At 36.4% G+C, this 18,261-nt stretch overlaps 1 protein-coding gene across 1 annotated transcript in view; it reads right to left on the bottom strand.

The window, feature by feature from the left end:
- RYR2 (ryanodine receptor 2) overlaps nt 1-18,261 on the bottom strand; it is a 725,313-nt gene that overhangs the window by 282,950 nt on the left and 424,102 nt on the right. Inside the window, exon 24 of the mRNA XM_035008528.1 lies at nt 17,819-17,902. Coding sequence (XP_034864419.1) covers nt 17,819-17,902 — 84 coding nt within the window. The remainder of the gene's footprint in view (nt 1-17,818; nt 17,903-18,261) is intronic.

Genomic DNA, 18,261 nt, shown 5'->3' with positions numbered 1-18,261 from the left:
AACTCAACAGAAATTCAGCAACATGGCAGGATATAGAATCAATGCACAGAAGTCAGTTGCATTATGTGCATTATGCACTAAAAACGAGACAGAAGAAAGCAAAATTAAGGAGTTGATCCCATTTACAATTGTACCAAAAACCATAAGATAACCAGGAATAAACCTAACCAAAGAGGTAAAGGATCTGTATTCTAAAAACTATAGAACACGTATGAAAGAAATTGAGGAAGACACAAAGAAATGGAAAAAACATTCCATGTTCATGGACTGGAAGAAAAAATATTGCTAAAATGTCTATACTACTAGGGAAATCTATACATTCCATGCAATCCTTATCAAAATACCATCAAGTTTTTTTACAGAGCTGGAACAAATAATCCTAAAATTTGTATGGAACAGAAAAAACCCCGAATAGCCAGAGGAACGTTGAAAAAGAAAACCAAAGCTGGTGGCATCACTTTGCCAGACTTCAAACTCTGTACAAAGCTGAATCATCAAGACAGTATGGTATTGGTACAAAAACAGACACATAGACCAATGGAACAGAATAGAGAATCCAGAAATGGACTCTCAACTCTATGGTCAACTAATCTTTGACAAGACAGGAAAGAAGATCTAATGGGAAAAGGACAGTCTCTTCAATAAATGGTGCTGGGAAAATTGGACAGCCATATGTAGAAGAATGAAACTGAACCATTTTCTTACACCACACAAAGATAAACTCAAAATGGATGCAAGACCTAAATGTGAGAGAGGAATCCATCAAAATTCTGGAAGAGAACACAGGCAGCAACTTCTGTGACCTCGGCCGCAGAACTTCTTGCGAGACATGTCTCCAAAGGCAAGGGAAACAAAAGCAAAAATGAACTATTGGGACTTCATCAAGATAAAAAGCTTCTGCACAGCAAAGAAAACAGTCAACAAAACTAAAAGGCAACCTATGGAATAGAAGAAGATATTTGCAAATGACATCAAATAAAGTGCTAGTATCCACAATCTATAAAGAATTTATCAAACTCAACACCTCAAAAAATGAATAATCTAGTCAAGAAATGGGCAGAAGACATGAACAGATATTTCTCCAAAGAAGACATACAATGACGAAGAGACACATGAAAAATTGCTCCACATCCCTTGGTTTCAGAGAAATACACATCAAAACAATGATGAGATACCACCTCACACCAGTCAGAATGGCTAAAATTAACAACTCAGGAAAAAAATAAACGTTGGTGAGGATGAAAAGAAAGGGGAACCCTCTTACACTGTTGATGGGAATGTAAGCTGGTGCAGCCACTCTGGAAAACAGTATGGAGGTTCCTCAAGAAGTTAAAAATAGAGCTACCCTATGACCCAGCAATTGCATTACTATGTATTTGCCCAAAGATACAAATGTAGTGATCCGAAGGGGCACCTGCAACCCAATGTTCATAGCAGCAATGTCCACAATAGCCAAACTGTAGAAAGAGCTGAGAAGTCCATCAAAAGATGAAAGGATAAGGAAGATGTGGTATATATATATATGGAATATTACTCAGCCATCAGAAAGTATGAATACTTACCATTTACATTGATGCGGATGGAACTGGAGGGTATTATGTTGAGCAAAATAAGTCAATCAGAGAAAGACAATTATATGGTTTTACTCATATGTGGAATGTAAGAAACAGCACAGAGGATCACAGGGGAAGGGAAGAAAAACTGAATGGGAAGGCATCAGAGAGGGAGAAAAACCATGATTTACTCTTGACTATAGGAAACAAACTGAGGGTTGCTGGAGGGGAGGTGGGTAGGGGGATGGGGTAACTGGGTGATGGGCATTAAGGAGGGCATGTGATGTGATGAGCACTGGGTATTATACACAACTGATGAATCACTGAACACTACATCTGATACTAATGATGTACTATATGTTGACTAACTGAATTTAAATTTAAAAAAAAGAATTAACTTTACATGCTGAATTAATATAAAGGTACATGGATCTTCATCTCAAAGATTCTCCTTTGTACAAAGAAAATTCACCAGCTAATTATGCCAAGTTAAAAAAAAAATGATCAGAACATGAGAAAATGCTGAGATAAAACTATGTCATCTTTTTTCTTTTAAGTATTCTGGGCTATGGTTAGCAGAATTACCAGGTAAACTTCTTTATGGCAGGGAGTTCGACTGCTTTGTTCCTTACTATCCACAAAATAGAGAATAGCATCTGATTCATGGTAGGCATTCAATAAAAATATGTTGAATGAATCGATGTGTTACAGCAAATAATTTTTAAGCATGAATAAAGCTGAGATTGCCTTAGTTACTATTTCATTATAAGACATCTCATATTTTATAAATCATTTATCTATAGACAAAATTATTGGAAATATTTTGTTTTGTGTAAGTGGATTAGATTAGTCTGGCAATTGTAACAATTATGGCTAATTACGGCCTTATGTCATTCAATTTACATCACAAGCCACATTTATAGATGAGAAATTTTGTTCTGTTTTAAATCAGAATTCTGCATGTTTGGGTAATTAACAATATTTTTTATTTCATTTTTTTTTATAAAGAAGCCACATGGGATTTTTTACTTTTTTTTTTTTTAATATTTTATTTATTTGTCAGAGAGAGAGAGCACAAGCAGAGGGAGCGGCAGCCAGAGGGAGAAGCAGGGCTGAGCAAGGAGCCTAATGCGGGACTCGATCGCAGGACCCCAGGATCATGACCTGAGCACCCAGGATCATGACCTGAGCAGAAGGCATACACTTAACTGACTGAGCCACCCAGGCGTCCCACATGGGATTTTTTAATTGCTCATACAAATTATTGTATGTTACAGAATTCTGATTATAAACAGATAAATCTATAAACTGTAAGCACAGCCTATGTACAAGTTCTCATTCAGAAAATATTTTTTTCAAGAAAGGGCTCCCAATACATTTGCAATGTACCAACAGATGAGCAAGCTGGCAGAGTCTGATTTCTAAGTTTAACGTGACTTGGAAGCAGCGTTAGGAACGATGACAAAGAACTATCTTTGCTACTGTACCATCTTCCTGTCTCTGCTTGACACCCTCCCCTCCTGATTTCCCCACAACTGCCCAGCACAGGGTAGCCCAATAGCACACAATTCTTTTTTCTCCCATTTTCCAATGGTCCTGAGCCCTCCTAGCCATCACAGAGGGGACACACAGGACAGAGTTTTGAAACTAATCTATGAAAAATTGATTAGAGACTAATTCATCTTAATGAGCGATGTGTGCATTTGAAAAGAGGAAAAATCCTCTCTGGCAACCCATTTTACTGGTAACCTCCCAGCAATATCTCATATGGAATAGGGGGGTATGTTTGAAAGGTGGAGGATGGGTAGGACGTCCTTTCAAGTCAAACATTATAGATAAGTTCTACTAATGTGTAAAGCTGGATAATACAGGACATAAGTGTTTCTCCTGATTTTCTAAATTTTTCCCTTCCTACATGGAGTAACTACCAGAGCTGCTTTAATCTGTGGTCACAATGAAAACCCACGGAGATGTATTTGCATCTGTTGATTTCAAACAGCACAATAATTAATTAGTTCATGCTCGCTATCAGATGTAGACCACAATTCATTTTACTTTTCTAAATAACCCTGTGTAAGGAAGGATTTGAAGGTTCAAGTGATTCTTTTAAATGGCTAATAATCCCTTCCAAATTAAAGTTACCAACTCCCATTTCACCTGAACCTTACTTCTATACTGTTATACTTCAAATCGTCTACCGTAAAGATAAATACAAACATCTTTGAAATTCATAGACTTCAACCTACCGTATTTGATAAAAATGCTGACATCATCAATGCCTAACTAATATGAATCAGTATCAACAATGATTTATACAGCTCTTTTTGTTTGTAGTACATATTGACAAAGAATCAAACCACTATATCAAAATAGGATTTTTTTTTTTAAAGAGCATAAATGAACTTTGGCAAATTGTGTGCATTTCACCTTATTAATGTAATTTCATTAGGTACATAAAGGTCAACCAACTGCTCATTGGAAATATTACCTTCTTGTCGTTGAAAAAGAACAAAAAGCAAAGCTTTTGAGAAAAATGAGATTGACATAAGCCCTAGAAGCTAAGTGGTTTCAAGTAAAGTTTCAGATTAGTTTCCAGAAATTTAAAAGAAATGAAAGACTGCTGTACCAATTCTTGGGAATTAGAATTTCATAGCCCAAGTAATATCATTAGTAATTATATTAATACAGAATACATACAGCTCATATTAAAGACATTCATGTGTTACATCCTACTTTCTTGAGCTTCCTGGGAAAATTCTACCAGAATCAGTCAATAGATATTTCCTCCTGCCATAAGGTATCATTTTAACTTCCTTTACCTTAATATGCAAAGTCCCCATTCCATCAATCATTCTGAAATTTAGCTAATGAGGAATATATGTGGAACTAAATAAATACATTCAATATACTCACTTTCCAAGGTATCAAAATTCTTCTGCAGTTATTAGCTCTCAATTTTGCTGTAGCATATAATCCAGTAATTAAAATAAAACAGTAAGATTAATAAGCTATATATATACTGGGCTTCAGTTTCTTTTTTAAAATATCTTTTTGCTCGGAAAAATAAAACAACTGGCAAACTGCCAGTTTCATCTGCATTAAATTACCAAAGATATAAACAAAAAATTGATGGCACTTGGCCCCACTGATGAGCTGTCATTTTAAGTAGCAATTTAGTTTTGTGCTTCATTCCCACCTGACCCACATTTTTCCTAAGCAGGTATTCTAAATGAGCCTTTGAAAAAAGCATTCAGTATAATATCACTAAAGGAGCAATTAAAGTGGTGTACAAAAAACATGGCAGAATACCAAAAACACTAAGCAGAAAAATCTTTTCTTTTTTTTCTAGCCTCTCCCACCTCTCAAGCTTCCTTGTTTAGTAGGAATCAGGTTAAATGAAGCTTGGAAGTCATTATGCTGTGAAGGATGTGCAGTAAACATGAAAAGATTATGTCCAAGTTCAGTGGATGTTAGGTGTAAATTTCAAAACCAAATCAGCCCTTCAAGTACCTTGGAACAAATGGGAAAATCTCAGATGACTGCACACCAGAGATATTAAAGACAAGTTTTGCTGGAAGCACATCTACTGAAAATGCATACTGGGCTGACATTTTCACAGAAAGAATAGAGAGAGAATTAAAAAACCCTTCTCCAGGAAACAAATACAGGAGAATTAATTTCAACGTAGAAATTAGCAAGGAAACGGACAGGGATATATTTTTTCTATGACTTCACTTCCTTGTTTTTAAGTAAATGTAATACGATGAAGTGCCTGGGAGGTCTCCCTTACCCCACCCAATTCCTTTTTTATCAATTTCTTTTTACTTGAAGGCCTTCCACTACCCCACAGCCCCTTTGAAACAAAACACAAGGTATCCAATGCCCCAAGGTGGGGTCATCTGAAGAGAGAGACCACAGAAAGCCATTCTAATGGCTTCTGGATTTTAAAAAACAGGCTTTGAAAATTCACTGCAGAGACAAAAGTCTTTTAGATAAAAGGCCTCCTGATACTTGAATATCAAAAAAACAAACCCTTGAGACTTGAGGAAAACCAGATAAAGACTCCTTCTCCCGCCCAGACAGGTTCCAGAGCCTAGAGGACAGGGGAGCTTGGAGGGAAGCCAAAGCTCCCCAACACCCACCCAGGTAGAGACAAGGAAGATCCCAGGGCCAAGGTGAACTTCTGTCTTGCTTCCAGAGCATACGGAGGAAAATGGCCAGGTCTTAGAATCTCCTATACTCAACCCCTTCCTTGCACAACACAACTTCAGAAAAATAAATATGGCAACCAACCAAGTCTAGGCTGATAGGCCACCCTCCCCACTCACTCCACCAACAGACTGCAATACTCAAATTGCCAGAAAGAGTATTCTTAGGTTTCTGACACTCCCTAAACTGACTTAAAGGAAGCTAAAAGAAGAGCAGTGACCTGGAGTACTCAACAGAAATGAGAAGAAACCCACTGTGTAGACCCATTACCAAAGACCAGTGGGGAAAACAGGTAGGTATCCCATAGGATACCAGCAGCGATGAATGAAGACAATTGCAAAGACACTCCCCTGACCAAACTTGAGTCAGGCTCCTCTGAGCCCCCCTCTTTCGGACTGGGACTCTGACCTTGGGCTCTGTCCTTGTTCCAATTAGTTCCATTTTAGCAAGAACCCTACTGGATCAGTTTAACAAAAATCCTCCATCCTTGATATCTGATCACATTCTTCATCTCCCACCCTTGACATCTTATCACAAGGTCTGCCTTCAACAATAATCCTATCAAGTTGCTTTTGCAGAATCCCCCTTCTCCTTGATGTTTCCTATTAGTAATCTTCTATCCACTGCCCTCCCCTACCCCTGATCCTTCTCCTTGGCAATAAATCCCCACTTCTCCTTGTTCAGAATGGAGTTCAGTTTGACACAAAGGTCCCTCTTCCCCTATTGCAATAGTTCCTGAATAAAATTTGCCTTTTAGCTTTAACTTCTGTCCAGCTCTAATTTGCTTTGACATAATTCAATCATCACAGCAAAATCAAAGGAGGTGGAGCACGGATCCAGTGTCTCCTCCCCAACGGGTGAGTGTCCCAAACACAGGTAGCCCCAGTGGTAAGAGGGAGGCAGACAATGAATTCAAATTCAACAACAAATACTCATTCAGTGTCTAGGCCCTATTCTAGGAACTAATGATATATCATTGAATAACATGGACAAAAAAAGTCTATAGGAATTATGTTCTGATAGAGAATCAGGCAATAAAGTAAGTGCAAAACAATAGTATGTTAGATGTAAGTGCTGTGGGGAAGAATAAAAGAGAAAAGGGGGCATTCGGAAATGTACTGAATTTTTAAAAAGGAGCAATTTTATTTTTTTTATTAAATAGGGAATAATCTTAAAGAAGTGAAGAAAGATTGCTTTAAGATGACATTTGAATCAAAACTTAAAGGTGAAAATAAACACAGAAAACATTGATTTTAACAGTTTGCCCTGAACAGACTAGGATTAAGTTTCTAATACTAAGCTTCATTCTGGTGCAATGTCCATTGGGCTTAAATATGAAATTAAACCTGATCAGAGAAAATAAAGAACATTACATATTAGCACATTTTTAAATTTGTAATTTGTGAAATTTACTCATTACACATAAACAGAGTGTATAAATCTGTTTTTTTTTTTTTTCTTCATGATCACAGTGCTTCATCATTAAAGAAAAAATCCAACTGTATTTGTAACACCATCTTTCATTTAGGTAAATATTTACATAAACTGAATGTGGTACATGTGCTATGTCTATGTAAGCAGTATATATATATATATCATGGGCCTACACATTCAGCATCCAAGCCTTCAAATTAGAAAGTCATTTATATATACCTATATGCATTGAGAATATCATTCTTAGCCTTTTATGTGCCCACATATGCCTGAGATACCACTCATCCCTTCACATCCCATCACTACCAGGGGCTTCATAAAATTAGTGGTAAGAAGGTGATGCAGGACAGAGGGAATTTACCACTGGATTTAAAGACCTCTCAAGACAATTCTAAACACTACCAATTCATAATTCAACACTACCTGTTACCTCCCAGTGATATATACAGGCAACCAGTTCCTGATCTACTATGTTTGTGCTATTTTAATAACACAGATAAGTGCTAAAGGAAAGTTTAATAAATGGCACTGGTATTCAGACAAGATTTTTTTCATTTTTTTAAAAAAGATTTTATTTATTTATTTGAGAGAGAGAGAGAGCACACAAGCCAGGGGGAAAGACAGGAGAGGGAGAGCAGACTTCCTGCTTGAGCAGGGTGCCTGACACGGGACTCGATCCCAGGACCCTGGCGTCATGACCTGAGCCAAAAGCAGATGCTTACCTGACTGAGCCACCCAGGCGCCCTGGATTTTTTTCATTTAAACCTATAATTCTGTTCTGTTTTTAAATCTCAATTACTCAGGCATATTAGAAATTGGCAATCATAAGCTCTCTAAGTGGATTCTTTCCATTGCATTTTTCTTTGTCCCTATGGTAAATGGACTCTGTTCATCAAACTGTGCAGTGGGTCAAGAGCTTCACTTTACAATAAATGTAGGAAGATCCATGAATTTAAGAATTGATGATAATATGTTACACTCTTCAATTGCCTGTTTGTTTTGAGGAGGAATAAGAAGGGGGGAAAGAACTATGACGAATCACACATTCCACAAAAGTCCTTAAGGATTTTTAATGAAATGATGTGTATTATACATAAGGAAAAAAATACTCAATTACCCTATTTTCAAATAGGAAATGCAGCATATAATTCAAATGACACTTTGAGTCTATGTGCATCCTTAAATCTGAAATGGGTCTCTTGTAGGCAGCATGTAGTTGGATCTTTTTTTTTTTTTTCCATCCAGCCCCTCTGTGCCTTTTGATTGGTAAATTCAACCCATGTACATTTAGAGTAATTGTTGATATGTAAGAACTTATTCATGAATGCCATCTTATTCATTACTTTCTGGTCCTTTTGAATTTCCATTGTATTTTCCCTCTCTGTTCATGCCTACTTTTGTACATTGGTTATACTCCACAGAGGTATGCTCTGTTTCCCTTTGTCTTTTGCAGATCCACTCTAGGCATTTGCTTTGTGGTTACCTTGTGAATTACATAAAATAGCTTACAGATAAAACAGTCCATTTTAGGCTGATAGTAACGTATCTTCAAATACCTATGAAGAGGGGTAGAGGGAGAGAGAGAGATTCCCAAACAGACTCTGCGCTGAGCAAGGAGCCCGACCTGGAGCTTGATCTCATGACCCTGAGATCATGACCTGAGCTGAAATCAAGAGTTAGACACTCAACCAACTGAGCCACCCAGGTGCCCTGCAGCTATAGTTCTTAATTACTCTTCTACTTTGACTTCCATACTATAGTTGCATGGTTAACATACCATCCAAATATAGAGTAACGGTTCTCTGAGTCTGATTTTTCCCCATTATCAGTGTGCTGTTAGCTTTCACATGCTGCTATATTCTTGGGTTAGCATCTTCCCATTTCAGCATGAAGAATTCCTTTCAGCATTTCTTGCAAGGAAGGTCTAGAGGTGGTGAACCCCCTCAGCTTTTGTCTGGGAAAGCCTTTATTTCTCTTTCATATGTGAAGGATAACTTTGCCAGAGTATTCTTGGCAGGCAATTTTTATCTTTCAACACTTTGAATACATCATTCCACTCTCTCCTGGCCTGTCAAGAGTTTCTGTTGAGAAATCTGGGATAGCCTAATGGGGGTTCCTTTGTCAGTTACTTTCTTTTTTCCCTGGCTTCAAGATTCTTTATGGTTGATTTTTGACAGTTTCATTAAAATGTGTCTTGGAGAAGGTCTTTTTACACTGAGATAACAGGGTATGCTATTAGCTTCATGGACTTGTACGTCCAAGTCTTTCCCCAGGTTTGGGAAGTTCTTGGCTATTATTTCTTTAAATAAACTCTGCCCCTTCTCCTTCCCCTCTCCTTCTAGAGCCTGATCATTCAGATATTTGCTTTTCTGATAGAATCTGAGAGCTTTTTTTAGCCTTTCTTCACTCTTTTTAAACTTAGTTCCCCTCTCCTCTTCTAAGTGTATTTATTCTGTATTCGTATTCTCCAAGCCATTATTCTTCCTCCACCTGATCTGCCCTGAGACAGATGTTCTCCGCTACATTCTTCATCTCATTCACTGAATTCTTCAGGTTCAGTATTTCCATTTGATTCTTTTTTAGAATCTCAATCGCTTTGGTAAAGAGCTCCTTCTGTTCATTAACTTTACTCCTGATTTCACTGGATTGTCTTTGAGTTTTCTTGTAGCTTGTTGAATTTCTTCATAACAGCTATTTTGAATTATCAGATGGTAATATTCTATGCCTTTGAGCTTGGTTGCTGGAAAATTATTTTCTTTTTGTGATGCCGTATTTCCTTGATTTTTCATATTACTTGTAGGTATGCATTTTTGCTTGTGCATTTGAAATAACCAAGACCCTCTTAATTAGCTCTGTGTCTTCTCTGGTTCTTACAGTCTGCTAGGCAGGTTATTAGAAACCTCTGTTGTTGTTGTTGTTGTTGTTGTTTAATTTCCAGAAGGGTATGCTATATTTCAGGTTTGTGGATTCTCCCTTGCCCACCAAGGGAGAATGTGTTCTGAGCATGCTCCCCATCTCCTGAAGCTTGCCTTTCTGGACATACTCAGGAGCACACACCCAGCTGGCAGAGTTGGGGGAAGTATGGATTTAACACTTGGTGAGTTGGGGATGCCCACAGACTTGGTAGGGAGATGGGGTAGGACATGTCACTCCCAAAGGCTTGTGGGTGGACCTTCTGCTGAGCAGATTAAAGACTGTTTGAAATTCTTACCTCCCTCTTTCCCCAAATCCTCCCAAAGCTCTCATGACTAAGCTCCCACCGTAGTACTCTGGGTTTTGGTGGACAGAAATGGGTTTCCCTAGCTGCATCCTGCCAACTGGGAAAACTGAATCCTCTCTCACCATCTGCCTCTTTGCCTGCAGAAGAGTCACCTCTACCAATAAATGAGCCCCAAAAGGCTCCTTCTTAAAAGTAGGGCAGGGAGCCTGGGTGGCTCAGTTGGTTAAGCGACTGCCTTTGGCTCAGGTCATGATCCTGGAGTCCCGGGATCGAGTCCCGCATCGGGCTCCCTGCTCGGCGGGGAGTCTGCTTCTCCCTCTGACCCTCCTCCCTCTCATGCTCTCTATCTCATTCTCTCTCTCAAATAAATAAATAAAATCTTTAAAAAAAAATAAATAAAAGTAGGGCAGTGCCTACAAAGTTTCTCTTACCACTTTCACTATGATTCAACTCATATTTTTCTTTTCCTTTCTTCTTCAACAGTGTGTTGGCATCTGCCTTTTGGAAGCTGGATTTCTGCAAGTTCTCTGTGGTCAGTGAGTGCCTGCTCAGTTCAACACATGCCCAATTCTTGCCCATTAGCCCCAAGAGGGGTCCAGGCAGTTTCACCAGCTACTCAGGTTCCACAGTTTCTATGGAGTTTGTCTGTGTCCTAACATCTGCACTGGTGAGTGAGATTCCTCTTGAGTCCCTTGGGGTAAGGTGTTTATGTATGGATGTCTAATTTGTTGATTACAAAGTGGGATAAAAAGGAGAAACAACTTCTGAGTCATGTTGCTGATGTCACTCCTGTACTAGGCATTTTAGAAACTAGGGGCATTGTAATAAACAAAGCCCAGACCTTATTGAGTGCATATCCACAGAGGTCTGTTCCTCTTCTGTTAGATTTATTCCTAGGTTTCTCAACTGTCTTAGATATTAAGGATTTGTTTATTTCTTTTTGCATTTGTACATGATATCTAAATGGTATTTTAAAAGATATCTAGCAATTACTGAATTTATTGTTAACAAATAATTCTGTAGATTCTCCTGAGTTTTCCATGTCATAATAATATTACCTGCTGTTGATGACAGTTTGTTTTCTTCCTTTCCAATACTCATACTGTTTTTCTTATCTCATTGCATTGGCTGTGTTGAATATATCAGGTAATAGTGGCTTTTACTATCTCATGCCTGAATCTTAAAGGAAAAATTTTTGGGCTTTACCTTATAGATTATTGGTTGCTGTTGGCCTTTTATCAGGTTAAGAAGGTTTTCTCAGATTATTGCTTGCTAAGAATTCATATGCTTATAAGTAAAACATCTTATAGTTATTTCTAAATGTACTGGGATAATTTTAAACTAGTACAATTCCTTTAATAGCTATAACTCTAATAACATTTTCTTTCTTCTTAACTCAGTTTTGGTATTACTCTACACAACTGTCCATATCACTTAAATTCAGAAAATTTTGGCATAAATTACATTTTGCTAGATCTCCTGAAAATATCCCTAAAATTGCTAAGTCTTTTTTTCCCTTTATCAGTCTTTCCAGATTTTTTTTCCTGCTTATGAAAAATGCTTTCTCTAAGTAGTGTTTTATATAAACAATTCATATGTTTTGATACAATCTTTTCCTTTTCCATTTTTGTGTTTTTAAATTATCATGATGATACATTTGATTCACTAGTTATTTAGAACTACATTTTAATGTTTCTAAATATGTCATGGCTTTATATATATTTTTTGGTTGTTGCTATTAGTCCTTGTGATTCAGTGAATATGATCTTTATATCAATGTCCTCATGTCATAGATGCAAAATTGTATATATGTTCCTTATGTACAGTGTTCTATATATGTCAATATATTTTAGTTTATAGGAGTTAAAATTTTTATTAATCTTCATTAATATTTGTCTGTTGCACATATCAGTTTCTGAGAGTTGTGTTATGAATTATTACTATGATTGCACACTTGTCTATTTTGGAAAATCTATTAATATTTTGACTTTTTAAAACTATTTTACTTGGTGCATACATGAGTAATTATAGTATAAGGCTTGGGTTTTTTTTTAAATCTTTGTACAGTGACCTTCTGTTCTTAATTTTGCTTTCAGAGCTATTTTGTCTTACATGGGACAATGGAAAGAAGGAAACTACAGTCTCCTTTTGAGTAATATTTCTTGGTACATCATGTTCTCATTAGTTTCAATTTTTCTATGTTCTAACTTTAGTTTTTATTTAAATACCAGTTAACATAGAGTGCAATATTTAGTTTTAGCTGTACTATGTAGTGATTCAACACTTCCATACAATACCCAGTGCTCATCTCAACAAGTGCACTCCTTAATCCCTATCACCTTCTTAGCCCATCCCCTCGCCCACCTCCCCTTTGGTAACCATCTGTTTGTTCTCTATAGTTAAGAGTCTGTTTCTTGGTTTCTCTCTCTCCTTTTCTCTTTGCTCATATGTTTTCTTTCTTAAATTCCACATATGAGTGAAATCATATGGTATTTGTCTTTCTTTGACTTATTTCACTTAGCATAATACACTCTAGTTCTATCCATGTTCTGGCAAATGGCAAGATTTCATTCTTTTTTATGGCTGAGTAACATTCCATTGTATATACACACCACATCTTCCTTATCCATTCATCAGTTGATGGACACTTGGGCTATTTCTATAATTTGGCTATTATAGATAATGCTGCTATAAACATTAGGGTGCATGTATCCCTCAGAATCAGCATTTTTGTATTCTTTGGGTAAATACCTAGTAGTGCAATATCTGGATCGTAGAGTAGTTCCATTTTTCTAAATTTATTGATGTGTCTTCACATAGCTGGGTTTTATTTTTGTGGAGTGTGTACAACATGAGTTATCTTTTTGAATCCAATCTGACAATCTCTGTATCTTACCTGAAAAAATAAATCCATTTGCCTTTATTGTGACTATTGATGGACTTGGATTTTTGCTGTCATATTTTTATTTTTCAAAATAACTATTCTTGAGGTTCCTCAAAAAGTTGAAAACAGAGCTACTATAGGACCCAGCAAGTACACCACTGGGTATTTACCCCAAAGATACAAATGTAGTGATCTGAAGGGGTATGTGTACCCCAATGTTTATAGCAGCAATGTCCACAATAGCCAAACTATGGAAAGAGCCAAGATGTCCACTGACAGATGAATGGATAAAGAAGATGTGGTATATATATACAATGGAATATTATGCAGCCATCAAAAGGAATGAAATCTTGCCATTTGCAACGACGTGGATGGAACTGGACGGTATTATGCTGAGCAAAATAAGTCAATCAGAGAAAGACATGTATCATATGATCTCACTGATATGAGAAATTCTTAATCTCAGGAAACAAACTGAGGGTTGCTGGAGTGGTGGGGGGTAGGAGGGGTGGGGTGGCTGGGTGATAGACATTGGGGAGGGTATGTGCTATGGTGAGCACTGTGAATTGTGTAAGACTGTTGAATCACAGACCTGTACCTCTAAAACAAATCATACATTATATGTTAAAAAAAAGAAGAAGATGGAAGGAAGGATAAAATGAAGGGGGGGAATCGGAGGGGGAGATGAACCATGAGAGACTATGGACTCTGGGAAACAAACTGAGGGTTTTGGAGGGGAGGCAGGTGGGGGGACGGGGTAGCCGGGGGGTGGGTATTAAGGAGGGCATGTGTTATAATGAGCACTGGGTGTTATATGCAAACAATGAATCATGGAACACTACATCAAAAACTAATGATGTAATGTATGGTGATTAACATAACATAATAAAATTTAAAAAAAAACTATTCTTGATACAAAAGAATATGCTTTAAAGCATTATAATAGAGTGAATTCCATTAATCCACCACGTTAAGAATTAGAATATTATTAATACCACTGTATCTGTGTGCTCCTCATATATATATATATATATATATATATATATACACACACATATACATATTATATATAAATGTTTTGTTTTTCAGTCTTAAAGATAGTATTATACTTTATATAGCCTTGTGGGATATATTCTTTTCTGACCTCAACATTATTTTTTAGGCTCATCTACGTTGCCATTTATGACTAAAATTCTTTCATTTTATTATGTGATTATATCCAACTTAATCCATCTTCCTACTGAAAAATATTTCTCCTATTCCTCTCCCTTATTTTTATGCCATTAAAAATAATATTTCTAAAAACAATGGCTTTCATGTTTGTTGGTGTGGACTTTCTCTAGGGCATATCTCTAGGAGTGACTGCTGGGTAAGAAGATGTGCAAATGTTTAATTTTATACAATTACGCCAAACTGCTTTAAAAATGACTGTAAACACATTCCAACCTTTTAGACTTGTGTGAATCTACATCCACATCAATCCTTGTTATTATCAAATTTCTTAATTTTTGCCAATAAATAATAAGATGGTATCTCATGGAAAATTGAGATGTAGTATAGACTGCCAGCAGGTGAATAGTTTCCATTTAATGGTGTCCTTTTAGTGTCCATTTCCCCCATCTATTTTCAAGTAATGCAGAACTACTAAAAGCAACGCAAATAAAAGGCATCAGTAAAAAATTATGAAGGCAGAGGAGTTTAATCCATCCCTCAACAAGACTAACTTATTGCAAACCCTATGCTCTATGTATACATTGATCAATCATTTGGTTTCTATTTATCTCAGATTTAGAGATAAATCTGAATTGAGGTGGCTATTACAGAAACATACATCAACCCATTTATTTCAACAGAAAAAAGAAGCCTGACATTTTCTGACCAAAAATAGTTCTATTTAAACTGATGGTTTTCACAGTGAAAACTGGTTTTACTAATTAGGTTTTATGGCAAATGAATTCCATAAACTGAATAAGCTAAATTCTGACCCCAAGGGGGTGGTTGTTTATTTTTTTAAGACTATTTTTTGGAGCAGTTTTACGTTTACAGCAGAATTGAGAAGAAGATACAGAGATATCCTCTGCCTCCACACACAAAGCTTTCCCCATTATCAACATTCTCCAAGCAAAGTGGTACATTTGTTACAATTCATGAACCTACACTGTGACATCATTATCATCCATTATCCATTATCATCACCCTTGGCTTACATTAGGTGTTGTACATTTCATGGGTTTTGATAAATGTAAAATGACATTATCTAGTCATTACAGTGTCATACAAAATATTTTCATTGTCCTGAAAATCCCTGTGCTCTGACCATTCATCTCTTCCTACCTCCCAACTCCTGGCAACCACGGATATTTTTACTGACTCTATCGTGTTGTCTCTTCCAGAATGTCATATAGATGGAATCATACAGATTTCATACTTTTCAGAGTGACTACTTTGCCCCAAAGTTTTGACAAGACACACACACTCACACAAACACACACACATAGCACATGATAATAATAGTTTCTTAAATATATTATGCTGGCAAAAGTAATCTGAAATTAGTATTTCCATCTTCTTATCCTTATGTACATCAGGTTAAGTACCTCTAAGTGAATGAGTAGCAGATATAACTACTAGTTTTTGTTGTTGTTTCTCATTTTAATAATGCCTTTATGATATAATTACCAAAAAACTGAGATAGTGAGTGACTTTAATAAGAAGATAATAAATTCTTTCCCAAGTAAGGCAGTTTCTAATTTTTTGCTTTTAAAAAACTGAACAAGGAAGGACATGACTGAGTCATCATGTGATAGTTCATCAAATATGATTTCTGAGGATGAACCACTATTAAGTTCCAGTTCATTGAACTGAATGATTTTTTTTCTATCATTCTTTCAACAGATTTTTTTCTTTGAACTGAATTTTTTAATAAAAATGTATTTATTCATGTAAACAAAGAATGCAAATGACCCAGAACTTGTCTTTTTATCAATAAATGCTTATACATGGGTATATGATATAAATGGAAAAACAGCTGAATCCATTTCATTATGCACTATTTCCAATAAAATCTTACTTTTTACATTGATTTTTATCAAAAATGAATTTATGTTGAAGACTTGTATACCCAATTAATTATAATATGTCAGAAGAAAATGTCAACATTTACTGACTGTGATCACAGAAAACAAAACAAAACTCAATTTAGATTTGGTTATAAAGAAGTATGATCAGAGGGATCAATCAAAATATATTTAATAGGGTAACATTTTGTGAAAGAAATGGATTGGAAATACAATTCAAAGAGAAAAACAAAATGATGCAAAAAACATATTATCAACATTTATATATAGTTTTAAATAGATGATGGTACATATCTAATCACTGAGGATCTGCTTTTATTAGTGATTCTCAAAACTGACAAAGAAGTGTCATTTCAAAATGTAAATACGTGAAAATGCCCTAAAATAGCATCCAATGGAAGTGCTTAAACTTTTGAAGAAAACTTTTAGAACTTAAAAATATGCTACATAGTAACATAGCTTTTACACATTTTTTAACGGAATACCTGAGTAACAGTTTTTGTTCAACTACTTGCATGAACTGGCATCTGCAGAGCAAGCTCATGATTTCTATTTTGATTTTATGTTTATCAGGGGTAACTTGAGGTCAGGGTGATCGATGGAGAGAGTATGGGGTGGCTGCTTTGCTTTATCCTCATATTATTTAACACATGGCCAGACCTGCCATTTATAAAGCATAGGCCTTGGAAATTAAAACAAACATAATAACATGAAACAGCAATCATTCGTCCAGAACTTACTCATTTAATACCAAACGTTTCCCCATGAAAAAGGTATCACCTGTTAGCAGCTGAGAAAGCTGAAGTTTTGAGAGGTTCAACAGGCTCACGGACAGAGGCTATAGCCCAGCAGGCAAAAATCACCCCTATAGCTTCATGGCCTTAGTTTACTCATCTTAAAGTGGGGATAATAATACCAACTTTATAACTCTTCCTAAAATATGTTCTTTTGGTAAAAATTAAATTAGAGGTGCCTGGGTGGTGCAGTCAGTTAAGCATCTGACTCTTGGTTTCAGCTCAGGTTGTGATCTCAGGGTTGTGAGATCAAGCCCCGTGTCAGGCTCCACAATGGGCGTGGAGACCGCTAAGTTTCTCTCTCTCCCTCTCCTCTGCCCCTCCCCCCACTTGCATTCTCTCTCTTTCTCAAATAAATAAATCCTCAAAAAATCAAATTAAATTATAAAAATATCTTTTGGTGCGAAGTGGAAAACTAGATATAAGCAGTTAGGGATATGGGCACCGGTGTGTTCACACATACCTACATACAAGAAAAATAACACACTTTTTATAACATACTCCCAATATTTTCTGAGTTTTGTCTCCTCTCAGGGCAAGTCATCTAGGTATCCATCAAGAGGTCCAATCCATTTGCACCCAAGTAATTGATTGCATGATTGAATCAATGCACAGGCTATTTAATATTGCTTAGGCATTCAACTTACTTCTTGGGCAGCTTCATTTTTTTCACCTTTTCTTCAGCATGTTCATCTGATATGCCCACATGACATCCTAATGCCAGCAAAGTCCTGGAAAACAAAACCAGAGATAAGCTGCAAGAACTCCTTCTCTACCTCCAGAATAACCCAACATAATGGCGGAGGGGAATCAGGTGTAACAGTCCACCTTGAAAGCAGAGCAGAAATTGCCTTTAAAGCAAAGGAAAAACATTTATTTATAAATCATTTACTTTTGAGTAATGAGTAAGTCACTGAAAATTGAAATATCACAAAGAGCAATATATTGAATAGTAAGTCTTTCTCCAATCCCCTCCCTGTAGTCCTGTTTCTTTTCCTAAAGGCACTGATTGCTACTGATTCTTGAATATCCTGCTCTAATCTGTGAAATTACTAACACAAGTTTATGTGTGTGTGTGAGCATGCACAAG

The sequence above is a fragment of the Mirounga leonina genome, unplaced genomic scaffold (genome assembly GCF_011800145.1).
Source record: "Mirounga leonina isolate KUSES-001 unplaced genomic scaffold, KU_Mleo_1.0 Mir_152, whole genome shotgun sequence".
NCBI lineage: Eukaryota > Metazoa > Chordata > Mammalia > Carnivora > Phocidae > Mirounga > Mirounga leonina.
The sequence above is the reverse complement of the archived record's forward strand: the minus strand, read 5'-3'. Positions and strand labels throughout refer to the sequence as shown.